General features: G+C 35.0%; 1 protein-coding gene across 2 annotated transcripts in view; it reads right to left on the bottom strand.

The window, feature by feature from the left end:
• The window catches only part of PRKD1 (protein kinase D1), a 319507-nt gene that overhangs the window by 49007 nt on the left and 246688 nt on the right, over nucleotides 1-23812 (bottom strand). For both annotated transcript variants that reach the window (XM_079127215.1, XM_079127216.1), the window contains exons 5-13: nucleotides 13898-14108; nucleotides 13666-13743; nucleotides 11669-11873; nucleotides 10106-10229; nucleotides 8673-8750; nucleotides 7198-7477; nucleotides 5935-5987; nucleotides 3820-3892; nucleotides 1464-1570 (exon numbers count right to left, since the gene is read on the bottom strand). In XM_079127215.1, coding sequence (XP_078983341.1) covers nucleotides 1464-1570; nucleotides 3820-3892; nucleotides 5935-5987; nucleotides 7198-7477; nucleotides 8673-8750; nucleotides 10106-10229; nucleotides 11669-11873; nucleotides 13666-13743; nucleotides 13898-14108 — 1209 coding nt within the window. The remainder of the gene's footprint in view (nucleotides 1-1463; nucleotides 1571-3819; nucleotides 3893-5934; nucleotides 5988-7197; nucleotides 7478-8672; nucleotides 8751-10105; nucleotides 10230-11668; nucleotides 11874-13665; nucleotides 13744-13897; nucleotides 14109-23812) is intronic.

The following is a 23812-nucleotide window of genomic DNA, read 5'->3' as shown; positions in this document are numbered from 1 at the left end:
TTTTCTACCTCACTACAGTTAGCAGTTGATACCGTGTTGACTCAGAAGACAATTAAAAGGCCTAGGGTCAGTCTTCTGCAACTGCAATAAGACGTGGGAAGACATAGCTATGTTAACTATGAAATTCCTTGTGTCCTGTCTCTGGAAGACGTGTAAGCTAAATCTAGAGGTTTTTCCTCCGCAAAGGAATCTGCCTCAAGAGACCACATGAAGGTGCAGACTGAAAGAGAAGGGGCCAGGTTTGGAATGATGTCATTTACCAAATTTTCATATGTTATTTGAAGCTAATATTGCCAAATGGAGAATAATTTTTCAAAAAATTTCTTTTTGGTAACTGATTAGGCAAGTGCTAATCCATGAATCCATGAATTGGCATCTGAAGATCTGTGGTTATCTTCTTCCTCATGAGAACAGACAACATTGTGAATAGAAGAGAACAGAGAAAATAGTACATTACCTGAACCTGAAAACGTAAAATGAAAACTATGTTACATTGGCTACTTGGAGGCTTAAAAACACATTTTTAGAAATTCTGAGCCCCAGAAAAAAACTACTTTTTTTTTTTAATGTACATAAGTCATTATCTGCTTTTTTTTTTTTTTTTTTTTTTTTTTTTTTTTTTTTTTGTACACATAAGCTCTTTTAGGGCAGAAACCATTTCTTTTAAACTTATTGTATGTAACTCAATAAATGGCTATTAGACAAAACAATAAATGAAGAAATACAATTTATTTTACTTTGTTAGCAATATTTGAAATAAAAATAGTCTAATAAAACTGTGATTTAGAAATTAAGATCATCTTGTGTAAGTAGAAAATTATGACATTTATATAAAAATTGGCATTCATCAATGGTCTAAATTGTATATAGTAGATAGCTACATTGACAACATCTAGCAAACTACTCACATTTCAATAATAATAAAAACCATATACCACATTAAAAGTTTTATTAACAAATTCTGGTTTCAAAAGGAAAAAACTGCTATTAGTGAAGAGTTAGGTGACATGCCCAATAGCAAATGAGCAGCCCACATGGAGGGATAAAGCAGACATTAATAAAATTAAGAAGATCTGATTCTCGGACATATCTTTCATACCCCAAATGCTGACAGTTATATGCCCCAATTCATGTAATTATCACAGCATAAAGGAGGAATGTTTATGAAGACAAGGTCATTTGTAATGTAAAACAAAAAGTTCTCAGCATGTCCACTATGAACAAATGCTGAAACATTACCTGTTTAAAGAATACTAATAACATATTAAAACCTAGAATTAAATATTTAAAAAAAGGGACAACTGCTGCCTAAACTCATGAAAGATACTACTCAGCCAGAGTCTGATACTTAATCTCCCTTTTCAGTTATTTTAAAGTGCTCTTAAATATTTGTGCCACAGATAACTTTGCTTTACAAAAGTGAAGGAGACTTTATAGCCCTCAAATGAGAATCAAAGAAGTACCTGTAGAATTGCAACCTCATTTCGAAGCTGACTTTCTTGTTTTGTGGGAAATCTTAATTTGTCAATGATTTTAATAGCCACATCTCTTCCAGTTTTACGATGTTTTCCTTTAAAATAAAAATGAGAAACATTAGCACGTTATTAAATATCACCTATACTGAAGAACATCAAAAGTTACAAGGACATTTATAGTAGTGATAAAAATGTTTCACTGAATAAATTAAGATTTCGGAAGGACGCTGCCTTACATCCATCAAGATTTCATTTCTTAGTTCCATTATTCTAAAACAAGTATGTGTATTAGAGTTAGTCACAATTTAGAGCACAAAAGAATTGGGGCATGAAAAACTATACCAACTGTCTCTGGTGTTTTCTCATAAAAATATATGATGTAAGAACTAGGATGTTGATCTAATTAACACAGAAAATAGTCAAACCACCAGCAAAAATGCTCTCCTAAGAAAGTATAATTTTAAAGTCCTGATGTATGTCATAGGGAAAACTTGAGAGTCTTGGCTCTGTCATTTACTAACTGTGTGATATTTAGGAAATTGCTTTATCTTTCTGAATTTTAGGTTCCTCATCTTCAATGGTATAGTTGTGAGGTTCAAAAGGAAGAAGACATGTAAACAATGAGCTCAGATAACCATGCACCCCCAAAATTGTCAGTGATCACCACCCCACAATAGGCCCTTCACACACATCAATCCATTTAATTCTCACAACAAACCTTTGAGGCGGGTCTCTGGGGCACCCCAAGCTCTGAACTTCTATACTACTATAATACAGTAAATACAGAAAATAGTAGCTGGAAATGTAAGATGAACATGGAAAACAGATCTAATTACTCACAAGTTTTGGTCCCACACAGACAACTTGGAGTTCTATTGTTTTGTCATTTGTGATAAATGTAGTGTTCCTTCATTCATCCTGCTCTTACCTTTCTTTTTTTTTTAATTATTTTTACTGATTGCATTTTGATTCATAGTACACAGGGTACATCTTTTCGTTTCTATGATTGTGCAGGACGTAGATTCATACCATTCCTGTAATCATACGTGTCTGTCTCATTCCACCATTTTTCAAACTCTCGCCATTCTTTCTGACTCCTTCCAGATGCTGCCCTTCACTCCCACGTTGCCTTATTTGTAAGAGCTCTACTTCTGTCCCTCACCCCTATCTCCCTGGCTCACTGTAATCTCTATTTCAAGTCTGTCTTTTCACTGTAGCCACTTTCTATGAAGCCACATCTCAGTCACAAGAGGACATGGCTCTCAACGTCATCCTCTGTGTGTCTAGACATAATGTTTTGGTCTTCCTTGTACGAGCCACCCCACCCAAGGAATCTCAGTGTTGGATATTCCAAATTACCTGCTGCTCTCTAATCTCATTTCTCACCCGGCCTTACCCTCACGTAATGTGCAGTTAGGTATGTATACCAGGCTATATCTACTGAGATATGTTTGCAATTAATTATTACCTTGGAACAATAATCAATCTAATACTTGATCTCCCCTATTATATCATTATGCAATAATATAAAACACAATAGTTGCTGACTCATTGACAGGTTTTACATTTTTTTTTAAAAAAGTCATAGGAGTATTTTATAATTATAGAAAACTTTGGTAATAGAACTTTGTTTTTAAATTAAAATATGATATTTATAATGATGAGTTGGGCTATTGTGATTATTTTAGAGCACTCAGCCTCACAGAAAAGATCATTCATTACATAAAGAAACTGAAAGTTATGATATCATTTTATAAAGAAGGTAAAACATTATTATTAAATATTACCTAAATTTTTAAAAAATATGATCCAATTAGCAGCAGTTAAAATAATAAACTCAACAAATAGTTTGGGAATAAGTTAAAGGTAAAAACAGTATTTCACTTCAAATATTTAAAAATTTCAATTGTTAATGAAATAGATACATTGTTAAAGATACTAGAAAGTTAAAGGATTTTTTTGACTAGTGAAATAAACAGACCTTCTATAAGAGTCCTGACTGAAGATGCTGAAAGAAAATGGAAGTAATTCATTTATGAATTACAACTTCCTTTTCTCAATATTTTGTCTGAATAAGTCAAACTGCTTCAGTATTATATATATGATTTCTCAAAATTTAAGCAAAAGCAGCTTTTTAGGAGTAGAAACTTTCTCTTTCAAAACAGAAATATACTGGTTACAAAAAAAAAAAAAAACCTATCTGAAGAGAAAGTCTTTAAAAGTCAAACAGAGAGACACACATACACATAGGTCTTGTTCTTTATGTCTTTCTTGGAAATATACTTTTTTCAACACAGGTAGCTAAGATTTCAAGTTAATAAAAATACTTAGTGAACTAACCTACCTCCATAAACAATTCCAAACTGTCCAGAACCCAGTACTTCATCAGGAAAAATCTGATATACTGTGCTGATGTCCTAAGAAAAATAGACATCCAAAGAAAAACAGACGAGAGGTAACAAAGCATTAATCCTAATAAATTGTATAATTTTATTGAATATATTATAAATATTAAATATTTCAAAACTAAGTTAATTATACATGCTAAATAAGATTTCATTGACAATATTCAAAGCACATTAATTAATGTCATATTGTAATATTTTGAAAACTTATCTGAACTTAGGTGTTTAAGGTTTTTCAATATGAGACAAAATTTATTTCAATAGAGAGAAAAAAGATCTAACACTATACAATGTCATTTATTGTTTATCTGAAAAGGAATATGCTTATTTAGGTGGTTATTTAGAAACTTGGTTAAATATCCATGTATCTCAGTCACATTTCTGTGTAATCCTGATTCACTCTTTGTCTAGATTGGAGATGCTGCTCCTATGCTATTCATCCAGAGTCAGATGAACCTAAAGTCAAAGAAGGGGCTGAATCACTCTGAGTGACCCAGAGGCAGTACAAAAGAATGACAGCCCATTATGGAATTCCCATCTGTGAAGTAGCTAAGCTCTTCCATTTTTATAACTTCTGGCGGTAACAAGCTCCAAAAGTCTACTCTTTTCTCTTTGAAATAATGATTGCTGAATAAAGCAAAATTTTAATCTAAGTTTTACAGTCTGTGATTTGACAGCCATATTTATTAAAGCAATATATTTTTCTGTATGGGTTCCTTACAGTATATTCCACCATATTTCTGCATATCCTCCACTTTTATATTCTTTATTCTTTCAATGAAAAAAAAAGTGCTTTTGTATCACATCCTACCCTCTGTTAATTGTATCCCCTCCTATTCTTTTACTAGAAAATAATTAAAGTGGCCTCCATCCTGTGACTCCTTCAGAGCAGGCAGAAAGTGAGTTCAAGGCTATCTGGATAAAACAGACTCCAGAATTCTGAGTCCAACCTACTCTAGCTATTAACAGAAGTATTTTCTTTAAAATTTGAAAGGCCAACTCAAAATGTTCCATGGACAACAGTGACTCAAAGTCAGTGACTCCACTGCTATCTGGAATTTCCAGGGACTCTATAGTTACCTATATATTTCCCCAAGTCTTTTCTGGCTAAGCAAAAGCAGCAGGAAACTGAAGTCTTTGGAGATCTCTCTTGCAACTGATGGACTAAGAACATTCGACCTTCACCATGCAGTTGTTTAATTTGCTTTAATTCATCTTTGGCGTCTGTTCCACTTATGCCCAATCTAGTAAGGTTTGCAATGATATAGTAGTGATGAAAAGAGTTTTATGGAGGTCTTCTTTTAAAAAATTATCTCAATTTACGGTAAGTAAGGCTGTAAAGTGCTTTCTTTTGGTCCTGGGTAGACAAACTATAGAGTGAAAGCTCTGGGTCACAAGAACTAGGTAGGTAAGCCCATATTACTTTCAGGCTACTGGCAATAATTACAAAATATAACAAAGCATACATAATACACACATTATATTTTGTGTGTCTGGGCTATACTTTTTAGAAACTGAGCTGAAAGGATAATGAATGTAGTACAGGTAACTAAGGATCTAGAAGTGGACCAATAAAATCTGATTTAAACAACTTCCCTGAGGTCTTCTTTGTTACTACACAACCATAAGAGCATTTGCAGACCTCACCATCTGAGAGCACTCCTAGGAATTAAGGAAGGAAAACAGTGGAATGTTTAAGATACTCATGCAAATCAAGGAATGTATTTTGCCTGCATTTATTTTAATGTGTAACGTCAGTTATTAAAATTCCAGTCTAAAGAAGGGTAAACATGAAAAATCAGGCATCCCATTGATCACCCAAGATGAAAAATAGGTCCTTGGCACTACATTAGAGTATAGATTATAGCAAAATCTCTAAATATATAGTGTTTCTAAAATCTTATGGAGGAAAAATATTCAAATAGATGCTATTCTATTTTCTAGAAAATACTGAGAAAGTAAAATGATAAATAAAAATCTATTTCATGATTTCATGATGCTCTTATTTCCCAATACTCACATTATCAGGTTTTATATGGTAGACATATACTCACCACATTTTCTTGAATCTGGCAATTTGATACTGAAATGCTCACAGAAATGTCTTCTAGAAATGCATGTTTAAAAAATACACAAGTCAGAGAGTTAAAGCAAAACAAGTGAATGCATGCTATCAATCATCCTACAGGATTGGTTTTAAATAAGTCAAAACAATTAGATGTTTCTAGAAAATTTTCATTTTTTTTTTCCTTTTAAAATTATAAACTCTCTGTACTTGGTTTTCAAAAAATAATATTTTGTCAGTTTAGAACTGGGAATTAGAAGCACTTGGATTCAAACTCTGGCTTTATTACTTAATATCTTTGGTATGAGCTTAGACAACTTAATCTTTTTAAATTTCCTTAACTGCAAAATAGGTAATAACTTTATTAATGCTTGTTTTATGCATTAAACAGAGACTTTATAAAAAGTGCTTAACATCAAAATAAGCATATATATTCTCCTAATATGCTGGTTGTAGAGATAGATATAAATGATAATAGATCAGCAAATAACATACTATAATGTCAAAACAAGTCAATTTCCAGGTTTTCTTTCTTCTTCTTTTTCTAAGAAGTTGAACACAATACATTTATTTACTTACTTACTTACTTACTTATTATGTGGTACTGAGGATCAAGCCCAGTGCCTCACATATGCTAGGTAAGTGATCGGCTACTGAGCCACAACCCCAATCCCACAGGTTGTCTTAATTATAACCATTATGATATTTAAGGTCACATTTTATACAGTTATTCCTCCAAAATTTCATTTTGAAATTCATCCCCAATACTTTATCATGGTTGCATTTTGGCAAAATTGACTTTATTTTACTAATAAACATAGGTTTCTTCCTGTGGTAAGTTTACCAAATACTTTGCACATTGAGGGCTCTGCGCAGAGTACCTTCTTAGGTGATTTTGAGGAAACAAATTAATTTACATTTGTGGCATTCCAGGTCAAGCTCGAACTGACTAAATGCTTTCTTTTATGACCAACAGTTCTAGAGGTCTGTAAGTGCTCTGTATGCAGGGTATACATGAATTTTAAAAAATATCTACAAAATAAAGACAATGAGATACGATAATTTAATGAGTGAAATATTGTGGTATGTGGAACACCTTGTATTTAAAAAACCAAAAAACTAGTTCTCCAAGAAACTAAGTCCACCACAAGGAGTCCTTCTTCATTCTGTTCTTGGGCAAGGCACAACACGTTTACTGTGCCAGAGGTAGGCAAACTGAGTCACAAGCTAATTAGAAAACCTGCGCACTTACTGTGTGAGTTGGTTCCTGAACCCACAGATGAGCCCTTGGGAATGACAGGCATGAGGGCATGCTGGATGGCCATCTCCCACATTCTGGCCACATCAGCACCAACACCACTGGTAAGGACACTGTTATTCGGTGGGGGGCTGGAAGGATTGACTACATTTTCTCCCACATAATATACTACATTTGCTGTAGTAATTTCAAAACAATGAGGATTAGCCCCACTAGGAATTAATGCTGAAGTTTTTGCTGGTTCCAGAGATAAAATTTCTGATAAAGGAATTTCCTGTGGAAGAAAGAGTGAGTTAAATGTAGTTTATTAAAAGCACATACAGATTTAAATCAATTCATTCCAGGAACATGTGAGAAACAATACTGCAAGTAGCCATCTTTTATATAACATTTTTTTCAAATGTAGAATGGGAAACCTTATTACCACTACTTTCTAGAAAATATAAATGATTTTTATAGTGTTTTGGGGCAAGAATAAAAATGGTTAAGACTAATAATTTTGAATCTCTACCAGAATTCAAGACTTGGAATATGAATGATAATTTTTAAAATGGTGAGCAAAACTGACAACATTTTTGAAATGCAGTTGAATATTCATGGTTGATACTAAATTTTAACTATTCTTTAAAGCACTGAAATTAAATATGATTTAATTCAATACATGTGACTACACATAGTATTATAGCCAAGTGAATAGTTTTAATGAGGAAAACCACAGTAACTGATTTTTAAAGTAGTTGTTTCTAAGACCAATTAAATGTTAGAAAGTTAATTGCCACATTATTTACCAGAAAGTATGAAGTGACTATAAAGATAATAAATTTTTGAAATAATATTTTAAATTTAAGAATTAATGAGGTTTCATTTTTCTGTCAGTGCTGTGTAAACTGGCCATGCTCTGGAGTTTGCATTCATGTAAAAGGAGCTGTATCTACTGTTTTCACTGTGAATTTCTTTTGAAGCTGTGTTTTACTGGGTAATATATTATGACACATCTGTAATCTTTAATGTAGAGGAATAAAAGGAAAATTGCTTCCAAATATTTCTCTGTAGGAAAGCACTCCTTATGCATAGTGGCAAGCCTGGAGAAATCATATAGTTTCTTTATTTTCAGTGATAGATTAGATAGAATGGACTCAGAAATTTACTTTTAACTCATCTACTGTGACCACTAATTTTCTAGTTAAACCACATTACACAACTCTGTTAAAATATTCAATTAAGCTTTTCCCTCCCTTTCCCTCTCTACCATCCCATGGGGCCAGAAAATGTGAGATTGACAGAAGAATCAAGAGGTCACAACCAGATTCCTAAGAAATTTGTAAAGTACAGAGAAGAAAAAATGTCTCCGACAGGAAGCACAGAAACATTCATGTGTATTGGATGTATTTCATATTTCTGATAATCTGCCTCCCATGAGAAAGCAGGAATAGATAGAAGACTACAATTAAAGGAAGAGCCACACTTACCTTGTGGTACCTGCTTCCTGTGTCATTTTGGAAGAGTGTAATACATTTGCTATCCAATCTCCAATAGTGCCGTTTTCGCTGAAATAGAAGTTGATCATGATCTTTAAAAAACTTTAACGATAATCAAGATTGATAAAATAAGTACATTTTCCAAGGGAAACATAGATTTGATGGTGGAAAGTAAATGGGTTTGGGGCCAGGAAGACTCACACATGCTTTGTCTCTAGAAATTAACTATTCAGCAAATGTGTGGTAAGTTTCTACATCTGTATCAGAGGGTTATGAGTAAGTATGCACACTTAGTATATACCCAATAAACGATAAACATCATTTTAAAATTTATTTGGCTGCTCAAAGAGCTAAAGAATTAATAGGATAAGTATACATGCTCATTATTTTAAAACATAAGAAATATCCTGTAGATCCAGTCATGTATTTTGACCTCCATTCGCAATACAAAAATTCTGAATGTTACAACAGAACTAAAGAACATTTTGTTGCTTGGCAGGCTGGACTTCATTGTACCAACCTTCTCTTAAGATCACTCCAAATCTAACTACTGTGATTTGGTGATTGGGTTCTTGTTCACTCTAGGTATATCCTTAAGGATCTTAGGGTGTGTGTGTGTGTGTGTGTGTGTGTGTGTGTACATGCACACGCATTTACATCTTTTTAGACCTGAAGCCCTAACACTATTTTCGGTCTCTTCTATAACTAATGTTAGGTCAAATATATTTAAATATTTTACATCATGTCCAAGAAGAATTAGATGGTGTTCAGTTGAGTCCTACAGTAAGTCGTTTGTGACTTCTCTTTGCTGAAATTATAGATAGACAATTAGGTTGTAGGTGTCTGTTTATCCAAAGACATGATATAGATCCTATCAGTGGGAGGAAATGAAAGTACTACCAATGACTGAGAAATCACCCTAATTACCAATTATCAATTAGCTTAACTTTGAAATATGGACCAAGGTTTTCTACCTCTTAACACACATATAACCTCATTTATCAGGTATCAGGAAAATCTGGAGAAGTGAACAAACTCGAAGTATAGGATTAACACACTTTTGAACAAGTTGGTTTTTAAATGAGCATGTAATTAAGGATTTAAGATGTACATAAGTCATCATTCTATTTTTTCTCTCTCCCTAAAATAAAGCACTTCTTTTAAAATTGCAAATCACAGAGAAGCATACTGAAAACATATACTGCAGCTTTCATGACTGCTACAAAACAACAGGGAGATATTCAGGTTGTTTGGAGATCATTTCACATAATCGGGGTTAATGATTTTGATTTTCTAAAATCACTTTCTACACTTTTTTCTAACTCCGTTGCTTGTTCAACTACATCTGACACCAGAAACTTGTAACGAGAGCATCTCCACTCATTAATGCATAACTAGATGAAACTACTCTCTTAGCATCTTACCAGGGTGTCCTTGCTGGTGTAGTGGACCATCCATCCTTCCTTCATGACCGTGCTGCTTTTCCTCTTTGTGTGTTTGACAGACTGCACTACCCTCATGAGCGGGATATTGTTGCTTGTTGATGGACTTGAAAAGTCAAAATATTTTAGAAGAGACACGTTTTTAGATACAGATATTCTTTCTATGAATCAAACTTATTTTGACCATTTTCAAGTGAAAGTAAAAAGTATTCACATCCCTTTTTTCAGTAAAATGTGTTTGTCAGAGTACCACGGTTCAGAAAGTGGTCACTTAGAAGAGTGAAAGATGTTTTAATATGTACACTTTCAAAATCCCAAGGCAGGGTAATGAATTCCTTGGTTTTCAGATTGAACTATATAGAGTTCAGTTTTCAGGGAAATGGTAGCTAGATTACTGTCAATGTACTGAGGCTACAGAATCCATAATCACACATGAAAGCTTATTTGCTTAATAGCACATATTACAGGCACAATATTAATAATTCATAGATTATATTTTTAATATAAATTTCATCTCTGAATAATTTCATAAAAATTAAAATCTGCTTTTAAAAATTTTATGTAACTATCATTTATGGAATTATGCTGCTATTTCACTTTTTTCTCTTCCATCTCCCACTGTCCCTTCTATGTTCCTTTCTGTCTCTGGCCCTTCTTCCCCTCTTTCATCCTTCTCTGCATCCTCTTAAAACCTAAGATACTAAAGAAATGCACAGCCTACAAAAGAGAGTTCAGCCATAAGACTGATATTTTCCAGTATTTTAAAAATGTTTATTGTGACATTAAATAGAAAAAAAATTGCTTTTCTCTACTTTCATGAACAAATTCAGTTTGTCAATGAAATTGGCATTTGTAAAATGGACACAAAAGTTTCAACATGCTTTACAATATAGAAAGTGGGAAACTTCTGTATGAAGTCAAGTAATAAATATTTTAGGTTTCACAGGACACCTAACTTGACTATGGTAGTACAAAATCAACCATAGACAAAATGAATGAGGATGGCTATCTTCTAACAAACTTAATTGAAAATAGTGAGCAGTTCAAATTGAGCTGATTTCTGATATAAAATGTGAAGGTCATCTAGTGATAAAAATGTGTAGACAAGTAAGTAACAGGTATAAAATTATGTGTACTTTTGAAGTGAAATCAAAAAGAACCATGTGAATAATGTCATATTTATAATAGGGATCAACTATAAAATAAATAGTGGTTGCTGAGGTTGATCCCTGATCTTTGTTTCCACACAAGGAATTAACATAAACTTAGTAGTAAACTTGTGGATGGCAAATATGAGTATCCCTTATATGCAAAAGAAACAGGCCAACAAATGAGGCAATGCTAGGAAAGGACACAAATCACAATTCTCTCAGGCAACCCAGACCTCCTAACTCCAATGACACCTATCTATGGTACACATCTCATTCTTAATGAAATTAGACATAACCTTTTAATTTCTTTTGTAACAAAGTATCAAAGAGCTTTAAAGAGTAACTATCACTTGGGTTCCACCTGTCTGCCTGAGACTTGGATTGCAATGCTCACCTGATGGTTCTGTTGGAGTCCTCGTGGTCCAGGTCTGGATCCTGCATCTCCGCGCTGTCATTCGGGCCCTCTGTCATGGCCATCTCAGCATCCTGCACCATCGCCTCTTCCATATCATCCATGAGCCCACTGTTCCTTTCACTGTCATTGTCATCACTCCCTTCTTCCATGACCACATCAGATTCTGCCCCAGGGCTAAGCAAATCTAGAAAATTGTTTTGACCCATGAAGATAAACCTGGAGTCCTGGAGCCAGGGTTTAAGAGAAAGGCTATCCTAAAGCAAATCAGCTGGAGGCCCTAAAAAAAAGTAGTTCACTTTCCTTTTACATGTTATTGTATGAATATAGGAGATGATCGATTTATACAATTGTATAGTTAAATACTTTTTTTCCCTATGTCCCTAAGCCTAAAAACATGAAGGGTCATGGAAAGCTTTCAAAACAAGCCAAGGGAGGGATAGAAGCACAGTGTTGGGAGGCAAAGTGATACCAGGCACAAGTTTCCAGGAAATGGATCCTACTTCACAGTACAGCCTTCCTGGGAAACAGAAATACATGGGAAGGTGAGGGAAACTTTCATGTGAAAGACGATTCAAGGTCACTGCTGATGGTTATTTCAGTAACTTTTTGAATCATGGATTCCAATATATTAAGTTGGTCACAGAAGTTGCAGTTTTTAAATACTGAAGATATTTGATACTTGATTATTGAAGCCTGCCATTATGAAGTTAATGGTAATGCAAAAAAAAATTAATTACTTAAATCATGCAAAGAACTCACTTTAAAATTAGAAAAATGAATCAGTCAGAGATCCTGGCCCACCAATCTGGAAAACTCACAGTTCACCAGATTTATTTTTTTTTTTTTCTGACTATATGGGAAAAATAAATTTCAAAGTTATCAACATCAAAAATTGATCTGTTTCTCCGTAGATATAGTTATTGAGTACACACTGATATTCCCTGGGCTTGAACAAAGTCAATATCACATGTTACAGGAAGTGAAAAAAAGGATAAAACTTCATTTTCAACAGCTAATTCATGAATTCTCCATGCCAGAAATTAGCATGAATGAGACTTGTTTTCCTGAGAGTTCCTTTCTTCTTGTTGTTGTAGGAATATACTTTTTCTAGAGAAGAAAGATCTAAAGCAAAGATAATAATTTATTCATCCTCTTTTTAGTAACAAAGACACTCAACCTTTTCCTCTGGTTTTCTACAACCATTTCTTTCCAGAGGAATTGGAAAGTGGTATTAAAGTGAAGGTATCCAGCAGTTCACTCTCTGTGGGCAAAGCGAGCCTGGGATTCTAATTCAAATGTTGGCAGTGATCCATCAGAATACTATGAGAACAAAATGTGAGCTGTTTCTTTAGGATATAGCATTTTCTTAGGAATTCTTCAAAGTTTATTTACATAGTTACTACTTTTCCAAGAAAATATTTCCAAATGTAGAAAAAGACACATGCTTTTTAAATTGTCAATAAAGTTCCTCTTAGTGTTAAAGATGCATGTGAATAAACATATATATAATGGACACAGTAACTGGGTAAAGGATGGAAATGGGTGACTATTTTTGATGGGCCAGTGTCTGTGCTCCTTCCCTTCATAGCCTGTTAGGAAAGGCAGTAAACTTCTGTCTCAAGGCTTGGAATGAGGACAGAGGAATAAAGGATAAGAGGTATAACTTATAGGCATTCCAAAAACTTCCATATTTCTAAACAAACCAGGATAGGAGTATAAAATAGGAAAGCTAGGAAAGAAATTATGCACATCCAAGTTTTCAGTATTAGTGTTCACCATCTAAAGAAAACCTTTGATTTTCATTGTAAATCAATGAGCTGGAATTGATGGTTTTCAGAAGTAAAGTAGAACGAACTCAGCCATGATTTACTGGGGACTGAGTTACAAATATATGAACTGAAAAAACCTACTATATCACAATTGCCACCACTCCAACAGGACACAAGCACAGACGTGACCGCAGATCTTCAACCTACCTCCATTGATTGTCACTTCCCCCAGGCAGTTGTTGGGTACTTTGGGTGCACAACGTTTATGACAGTTGAATCTGCAGTCTAATCATGATGATTTTAAAACAAAACAAACAAACAAAAAAAACAGAAATTCATCAGAAAGTTGTGAAACAAAAGTAGTAATTCTAGGTGGATGAGGATTAATTTAAGGATCAAGATGGGCCAATGACAGATTAGGTGACAAAATCGTCCTTACCTTTGCACTGCAAGCCCTGCCTGAAGAGGCCCTTGAGAAGCTTCTTGCAGTACTGGCACACTGTGGGCCGGGTGTAGGAGTGGATAACAAATGTGTGTGGCACTTTAACCTTGGACAGCAAGATCTTGTCCAGCTCAATCGGTCGTCCAATGTATGACTGAGAATTTGACCTCTTCTCTCGACCAATAAAGGACTCTGATGGTGACTTTTGCTACAAATTTGAAAAACAATAAAGGACATCAAGATGTAAGTGACTAGCATACTATTTCAGTATTTATGTATTTTTAAATCACATTTTGTTTTTCTATTGTATATGAGATAATCTAAGACTATGTTTCCATTATTTCCCTCTTATTTCATAATCTGAGAGGAAGAAAATTGGAGATCAGAATGGTTTCCTGACTTCTAGGTCTTTCGAATAAGTCTACTTTAAAAATTAATTACTTTTACCACAGGGGGGAAAAAAAATCCCACTGCACATATTATCTCACTGGCATTTTGTAGAGTACTACATACTCATGGTTAGACAGCACAATCCTGCTTGCCAATGTGATACTTCTGAGAAATGCTGTAGTTCCTTTGATTTCCTTAAGTGGGGAAGGAGGGAGTCCTTGATTTTAAATTATTTCTCAACCATATCAAAATTAAAGTGTTAAAATTATACCACCATTTTTAGAATTGGAAAAACAGCAACTAAAAGACTGTATAAAGCACATACATTTTGGTACTCTGGGTAATAATTACATCTCTGTGCACTCTTGCTCTCATTATGGAATCTATTTAGTCCACGTAGATGATTTAAAATTAAATGAATAAAATTTCATTATTATTTCAATATTTTGGACAATTTCATGGTACTACCTGATATCATGGAGATGTAAGTAAGAACAACAAAATATAAGTACTTGAGAATCACCAGAAAAAAGGATGTACTTAATTATTTAATAGTTATCATAATTATGTATACATCTCATTTATTAAGGTCCTATAACTGTGTTAAGTGCCTTAAATTAGAGGACTTGTTATCTACAGTTAAGGCATCTAAGTCCATAAAGTTTAAATACATTCCTTTAGGTCAAAGGTCAGTAAATACTGATGTCAAAAATGAACATACATTTATTTGCCTCTACAGACCTTGTTATTATTACTTTAACCATTTATTCTAATTTAGAACAATTACTGATGAGTTGAAAAATAAATCAAGTTGACATATAATTTCTATCCATTTCAATCCCTTTATGACCAAAAGGTAAAAAGGGGAAACAGATTTGTAGATTCATTAACTGCAGTAAAAATAAATTTGAGATGAGTCCCTTCATAGGGACAGAATGTCTACAATTACATTTGCAGTTACAATGGCATACAGGAAAAATATAAAGCCTAATTACTCTGGAAAGCCTAATTACCACAGAGAAGTATAAGAAGCTTGTAAAGATACATCAAAGGTTTGCAAACAAGAATTCTGAATATACTGAATAAGTATTTTCAATGGAATTGAAGAATTAAATCCACAAGTTTAGGTCCCTGTTCCACAGTCCTTTGGTAAACTTTAGCTAATGGACCAGTTTTAAGACTAGACTAAAATGAAAGTGCTATTTTTCCATAATTGGGGAGTTTCAACAGAAAATAAAAGATAATTTGATGTTACACTTTCTTAGTAGACTCAAAATGTTCTCAAATTTGGAAAGTCCTAACAAAAATCTGGCTGAATCACCTTAAGATAACTAATTCTGAGCTGTGTTAACAGGGCCAGTTTTACGCAGGACTATTTACTATACTTGGAAGCAAATTTGATTAGAAGAACAAGAAGAAATCTGTCAAACTGAACGTTTTCCTCTCATCCAACATGGTAACATTTGCATAAACACTGACTATAAACTGTAAGAACCAGAATTAATCTTGAGAAGTTGTTTTATTTATTATCTTTCAAGACAGGATGAATTTTAACTAAATATGAGTTTAGTGAAAAGAGATTGGTTGTCACTCTGTGACTGTATGTATGGTTTTTCGGTTTTTCAGTCAAGGAGGAGACTAACACAGCCACAGCAGAGTAACAACACACAAACTACATAACTTACAGTGTCACGAACTGACTTTCATAGCATTAGTAAAGTATATCCCTCTGACATTTGTGACATTTTGAAATTTAAAGTAAGCTAACAACCTGACCAGAAATACTTATTATTACCCTTTTTTTTTTTTTTTTTTTTTTCTTTTTTGCGGTGCTGGGGATCAACCCAGGGCCTTGTGCTTGCAAGGCAAGCACTCTACCAACTGAGCTATCTCCCCAGCCCTTATTACCTTTTCTTTAGTTCCAAATATAATTAATTGTTTTCACTGTGGCCTATATTTTTAAATGAAAAAGCAAAGTTTTGAAATCTTGAGACAGTGTGAGTAAGTATGGTACTTCTCATGGCAGGAGATTGTTTTTGAGTTGCCTAATCTTTCCAGGTAACAGACACCTTGGGAAAGAGAGAGTAAAGAGCCATCTGAAGTTGTTGTTGTTGTTGTTGTTGTTTTTCCAAGACTACATTCCATGTTTCTAGATGTGTACATGTAATATTCATTTGAATGTGCTTTTCCCTATCATAAGGAAATCTAAGAAGCCAAGACAGAAAGGAAGACTGGGTCACTGTCCAATGACTTCCTATTTAAGTGGCATTTATCTATTCTTCAACCAAAATGTAAAACAAGACTCCTTCAGTATATAACAGCTTATTAAACAAATAAGCAAAAAACCAAGAACCTATGGGATAAATCCATTAAGTTGTAATATATATTTATCATTGTTTATATGTTTGATAACCAGCATTTCTATAACCCTGTAAATTATCCCTTTAAAAATATTTCTGATGACTTGAACATAAACCAAACACCAAATTCTCAGAATCAGGGACGCATTTGTTTTCATTAATAATTAGTGTTCTGTCACTATTTTAGGTTTAAAAAATGTATATGTGTACAGATATATAAAATCTCCATTAGTATGTGAAGGATGTATACATCATAAGACATAACTACAGTATCTTCTGTTTGACGTATCAAGTTATACCATAGGTAAAAATTCAGAAGTAATTTTAAAGGAAATTGATGCTGAAAGAGTCATTGATCTTTGGACTTTAAGTTAATTTTGAGATAACATCAGCATTCAATTAGACAGAGATTCAATGCATAATGTTGACAGAAATAACCATAAATTTATGCATACAATACATTGTTATACAAAGTAAAGCTAGCATCTTTTTAATGCATTAACTTACTTTTTTTCCCCCTTACTTATTTCCTTGTAGTGTGTAAAGTACTTCAGAGTTTTACATAACACATTCTTTGGGGCAGGGATGTTGCTCAGAAGTAGAGCCCTTGCGTAGCATGTTTCAGGCCCTGGTTCAATCCCCAGCACACATAAATAAATAACAACATTCCTTAAAGTTAATTCTATTAAATAGAAAAATCTTTCTTACCCATCACACCAGTGAAGGTTTTACTAGGTTTATTAGGTTGGTAAAATGATGTTTAAATCAATTTCCACTGTTACTTAAAGCTCCATTTTGGTCTCATGTATTCAGTGAGCCTGGGTGATATACAGAATAATTGCTTTTTTTAAAATGGGACTAGGAAGAAAGTTGAAATGCTTTGAAAAGGGAACAGCTGTATTTTGTTTTATTCTGCTTCATTAATATGTTCAGAGCAAAAACTGGCTAAAAACTCAAAAGAACAAATTTAAAATTCCATTCTCTGTAATTATGGAAAGCACACACAGGAGAATGTACTTCAGAAAAATTTACACAGTTATAAGCCACTGGTCCTATGAATTGTCCTTTTTCTCACTGGAGGAGTATGGATCAAATTACAGCTGTCTAACTTATGTGAGAATTGACACAGCTATAAAAAAATATGGTATTCGAATAGATGCATGTAAATGATTTGATTTGGTAAATTACGGATGATGAAACATTCAAAGGGTATTTTTTTCTATTCTTAGTGTAAGCAATATCGTGGATGGGAGAAGATGAGAAAACAGAACAATGATGAAAGTTGAATTTTACAGACAGACTAAATAGAATACAGCTTATAGAAGTACATTTTTAAAAGTACAGATTTGTGAAGTGTCTGTAACATCCTTACATTAATGGTGTTTTATTTGAAATTATTGCCAAAGTTAGAACTCTATACACTGAACACCTTCTTAGAAAGACAATGTGTCCTGGTTTCTAGAGATGGAATTTCCTTTTAACCTGTATGTTAAATTAATGACTCAGCAAGTTTGGAACCTTCCTAGGAAATAATGGTTTATTTTTTATTTTTTTTTTCTTTGTTGTTGATTTATTTGATTGCTAAATCGTTTAGAAAACTTACACTACACAGTGTACAGATACATCATGCTATAGTTACAAAATAGATTATATTTGGTAATTTCTGTTTATAAAGGTTTTTTTTCTGGGTCTTGGACAGGAATAGGTTTCCATATTGTTTCTAAGGCCCAGAGTTTTCCTATTTCTCTTTTAGCTTCTTTTCCCATGACATAACCTCCCAAGCCTATGAAGGAAATATTTTTAATGAGATCTTGAAGCACATATAGGGCTTTTCCCCTGCCATATAATTCTCCTATTATTATCTTCGTCTCCAAATTTTCTTTCTAACAGAAGGTGTTCAGAAGGCTTTTGAAGGCTGAACCATATTGCAAGAACAGCTTCTTCAAGCTCCAGAGTCATTGTGCCATTTTCTCCAGGGACAACCCACCCTCAAAAAATTCTTTTTGCACTCCACGCTAGCTGGTGGCTGCTTGCCCTGCTAGTGAGACTGTCCATGGCAGGACTGTCATGGGGCTGGGAGGACTTGTTTCAGAATCTGCCTTTCCTCTTTGGGGAACCCCCTGTCTGCTGTTCTGTGTGTCGAATATGCTCACTGTCAACCTTGTACTGTATCCTGGGAGCAAAGTGTACATCAAGGTTGAAATAAATTTTGTTGGGAAAGCTCAGAGTCAGGTGTCAACAAAGGGGTCTTCTGTGATCACCTTTCACCTATTTTCTTGCCCCACTAATCTTTGTCATCTTGGTTTATTATTCCATGTTGGGCACATGAGGTGTCACCTCTACCTGAAAGATGGTTTTGTCTGACTCAATTGAATGTGACCTCCATGGGGACAAAGGCTGTCTGTTTTGAACCTGCTGTATCTCTACTGACCTAGCACATGTCTGGAACTTGGTGGAACTCCATGCATATTTGCTAAACTAATCATTGAGGGAATATGGTTATCAAGTCAAGGCCTGCTTGAGTCCAGGAAGCAGAGAGGAGAGAGCAGAACTGGGAGTGAAGAAATCCAGATTCACCTTCCCTCGTTTCTCTCAGCTGACTGCCAGCCACCATGTACCTCGCTCCTACCATCTTCTGGTAAAGTGAGTCAGTCCCTGTAGCTTCTTGCAAAGCTTTGGCTTTGGAGGAGAAAGGGAAGTATAGGAGAGGATGTGGGCTTTGCTATTGGGTGTGGGCTTATGTTCTGGTCTGATAGTAACTTTGTGATCTTCAAAATGTGAAGTTCAACTGCCCCTATAGAAAGGTAGACATGGCCAGCTTTGGGTTTACAAGTGGCCACCCTATTCCCCGAAGAAATAAGTAAGGATGCTAAAAAGGAACATCCACTTTCCAGTCTGCTAGGACTTGACTGACTGCACAGCACGTGCAAGGTGCTTGCTTTTCTTCTGCCAGGCATGATTTGGTAGGGACATGGCTTTCTATTCAGGTGACTGAGGATGTGGTTTGATATTTCTATTTAATCCTTAGACAATATCCTTATTGGGTCAACTCAAATCCCAACAAAACCTTATGTGAGGGGCAGTTGGTCCCTGTTCACAGAGCTCAAATATTTTATCAAAAGTCCTCATCAAATGCCTAATGTGTGCATGAAAAAATAGATTCAAGGCACAGAGGAACTTAATGTTAAGAAACACACCCAGAATCTATAAAACCAAGAGACTAGCATAAAGCAAATCAACGAAGAGAAGTTTTGTCTCCAAGTCAGAAGACTAGAATTCTGTAAAGCTCTGTGGCTTAAACTGCTTATGGAATAGTGGTTCTGAGCCTGATCTCTGGAGTCAGAAGGCCTAGATAAAATCTTGGCTTTGCCCTGGACTTGCTATGTGACTTGGGTTATCACAAGGTTTAATTAATATACATAAAACACTCAGACCTGTGTGTGACACCAAGCGTAAGAGTTAACTAGTGATGTTATCAGCAACATTATGAGCTGTATGACCACAGATATGTCAATTCTTTCTTTATGCAGCAATGTCCTCATGAGAACAGGACATTCGTTCTTCAGACTATGCTGAGAAGACTCTTGTCCTCATCTGACTCCATATGTTATTTTTTATTATCTTAGGGTTTTAAGTAAGCTTTTACTTGCAGAAGAGGCTCTGAAAAAAAAAAATAAACTGCAAATCACTGGGTCCTAAGGTCGAAGACCCATCCTGAATAAAAGCATTTGATTCTCTGGAGTGACAAATATCCAGCGGACAATGGACAGTGAGATGAAGTGGTCTCAGAGGCTGCCATAAGCTGAGGAGGGCTGTTTGGAAGAGGCAAGCTGGAAAGTTAAAATAGGGGTGTTTCCGGCAGTTGATAAACAATTTCCTCAGTCACAGTAGTTGTGTGAACTTCTATTTGTCTTCAAGTAGTAAGCAGTTTATTGTCAGTCATTCAGGTCCTGGCGGTGCAAGGGATGGAGGTGCTCCAAGGCTGTTCCTTATCTTCAGACAGAGGTGGGGAGATCTCAATGAGAGGTACTCACTGTCAGGAACCCCCCGGAGGAAAACTGGAAAAATTGGTTTCAAAGGTCTCAATCCACAGACAGCAGGATCCATTCCCCGGGGCTCAAGGTGAGGCTGAACATCACTGAGAAAGAGTGTGGCAGAGGGAAGCAGCTCACATGGTGATCAGGAAGCCGGAAATAATGGTTTAGATGACAGTATGGAAACTCCAAGTGCCAGCTTGTATTTTAACATTTAACAGGACTTAAATAATTTCCTAACATGGTACATTCACTTGCAGATGAAAATGAACTCTATATCAGTTAAGACAGAAAACAGAGTGGAAAAGTTGCCTTTACTTGAGGTTTGTTTATTGTTACAACAATAATCAAATGAGATTTTCTGAGACATAAAAAATCACTTTATAGAAAAGCATGGATAAACAAAACCTTCTATCTGTTATATTCAAATTACTTACATTTATTAACTAAAAGTCATTTTACAACCACATATTGTGGTGGAATTTTGAAGACAAACTCTCTTAAGTTAAAGAGAAATAGAAAACTAGAGGCTATTTTAAGAAAGTATGGACATCTCTTTGTGGAATTGTCTCAACAATTAGACAATAAGCTCCTAAGGCAAGGACAGTGTCTCAGTAACATTTGCCTTCTGCTAATGTAAAGAAGTGCTTTGCACATGACCTAAACAGAATGTGTGTTTATAAGAAAAAAAAAAGGATAAGAATTTTCAATAGAAGTATTCAAAATAAAGATTTTAGGTTTTAAAAATTTAATGTTACATAAACTGTCACATTGACATGTTTATAGTATTTCCATTTTCAAGACAGGACAACTGTCTTGAGGAATGTGTTCCTCATCCCTACTTGAATATAAAATCTGTGCAGAACTCATCTGTTCAGGAAAGAGAAGGGTAGCAAGCTCAAATGCTTATAGGCTGTTAATATTGAAGGGTGGCCTTCAGAGTCAGGGTGAAATAGGGAATTGTAGAGGTTAGTCAAATGAAGAGGACAGGCTTGGTAGAAGAGGGAGGGCCACTAGTTCGACTACTCATACTACTCAAGCACTGCTAATAACTGCTACTGGAGTATGTCAGCCCAGTGCTGCCAACCCTTTTAGTTTTCAAGACAAATGCAGATGTGCTATGAAATAAGTCTATCTAGATGCTGACAATACAAAAGAAAAAAATTAAACACTGTACCAGTCAATTTATATGAAAACTAAATCTAGTCCATGGAAAGTCTGAGACCTATGAACTAGATTCTAACAGAACACTCTTTATTAAAATCTTTATATGGGCTAACTCTTTCCATAGCTTTATATGCATTAATTCATTTGAAGTTCGTGAACACTCATATTATGATCCCCATTTTATGGATTAGGAAACTGAGTAAATGAAAGTTAAATCATTTTCCCAAGATCATATCACTTGTAAGTAGAACTATGAACTGAAGTAGCCTTGCTGCAGGTATCAGTTGCTCCCCAGTTTCCACATTCCCTGGTTTTATGCTAACATAGAAAATAGCAAGTACTTTCTTCCACTCATTTAAGTCAAGGAAGAGACAGGAGACAATGAGAATGAGGGAATGTTCTACATACCAAAATGCAATGTGAAAATGTCATGAACCCCTAAGCATGAGAGAGTTTCCATCAGTGTGACTGTGCTCAGAGGACAGCACCGAGTCATGGGTGTTTTCTAGAACACAACTGTTAGCAGAGATTTTATTGTATGAGCATCAGTTTGGTTGGATGTCTACTTTCCTAGTCAGTTGTTATGCTCAAAGAAAACTGACACAACTGTACAAAATCAGATCAAATCAAAGGTTGATCCTTTATTCCCAAGTTTTAAGACCTAGCATTTTGAACTATCATTGAACTGAACTGTAACTCAATGATCTATGTAGACAAGCACAGGCTTTCTCCAACTACCATCAAGATGGATCTAATTTAACAAGTGCTCTGTGGGCCAATTCCTACCTGAAGATCCAATCAGGACTGGACATAAAAGACAGTAAATACTATTCTCTGTGCCCAAGCAACTTATTAGCTACTAGAATTCTGGATGTAATAGGACCTTTAAGTCATCTCTATGCCTGCCCTTCCTGTGGATAGTTTCTTCTCATTCTTGTGATTTCAGTTCACATGTCACTTTCTTTAAGAGACCCCAGGTTACTAACTTACTGGCCATTCTTCCTCTATAGTTACCCCCCTCACATCACCCTATCCTCTATAGAACCATTACTGCAGCCTGCAACTGACTAGTTTACCTGTTCATTCCTTATTTTGGCCTTCAGTAGGATATAAACTCCCCAAGGAGTTTGCCTATTTTGTTCCTCACTTTATCACTAGCTTCTGGAATGCTGCCTCACACAAAATATGTGCCAGCATGTAAGAAGGTTTGATGAAAAGACAAACCACATTCACACTGGAGTAAGGGGTCATTCAAGGAGGTTTTCTGAAGAAACAGCATTTTCTCAAATGCCATGCAATGACTATATCCAGCACCATTAGCAAATAAAATTCTGTTCAGGACAGCTGAGTCCTTCCAACCTTCAGACGACCTAGAGATTTCTTTTATGCACTCCAAAATCCAGCAATCTCACTTGGCAATGATTATCTAACCCCAACTGTAGTGCTAGTAAAACATGGTTGTGAATGCTCAATCTGAGGTTGACGGCTTTCTTCAGCAAAAAGAAACTATCATCTCTTTGCAACAACACTTACATGAATGTACTACCTCTCACATGGGGAGCCAGGAATTTCTGGGCATGAGCAGTTCTTTGGCAACAAGTAAGAAGACCTTGACGGATAGAGGGCACATAGGAACACACATGTTTCCATGTCCTATAATTCAGCAAGTAGAAGGTAGAATGTTTGTTGAGCTTCAAATTGCTCAGTGCTGTTCTGATTCTATATCCCTTGAACTACCTGCCAAATGTGCCAGATAAATGAGTTTGGTTCTTCAGTTGGATACCCTAAATATATAGCATAAAAATAAAAGCTAATCAACACCTTTTCCTAACAGTGAAAAGGGTTGCTACAGGGCAGGAAAAAAAAAAAAAAAAAAAGAATGCACCCTGCTTAGTGGTGATGGATGCTGTGTTTTACAGTGGAGAATCCATTTCTGAATGTTTGCCACAATTTGTGAAAGC

Source organism: Sciurus vulgaris, assembly GCF_902686455.1.
Source record: "Sciurus vulgaris genome assembly, chromosome: 2".
Lineage (NCBI taxonomy): Eukaryota > Metazoa > Chordata > Mammalia > Rodentia > Sciuridae > Sciurus > Sciurus vulgaris.
This window is presented reverse-complemented; position numbering and strand designations above follow the sequence as displayed.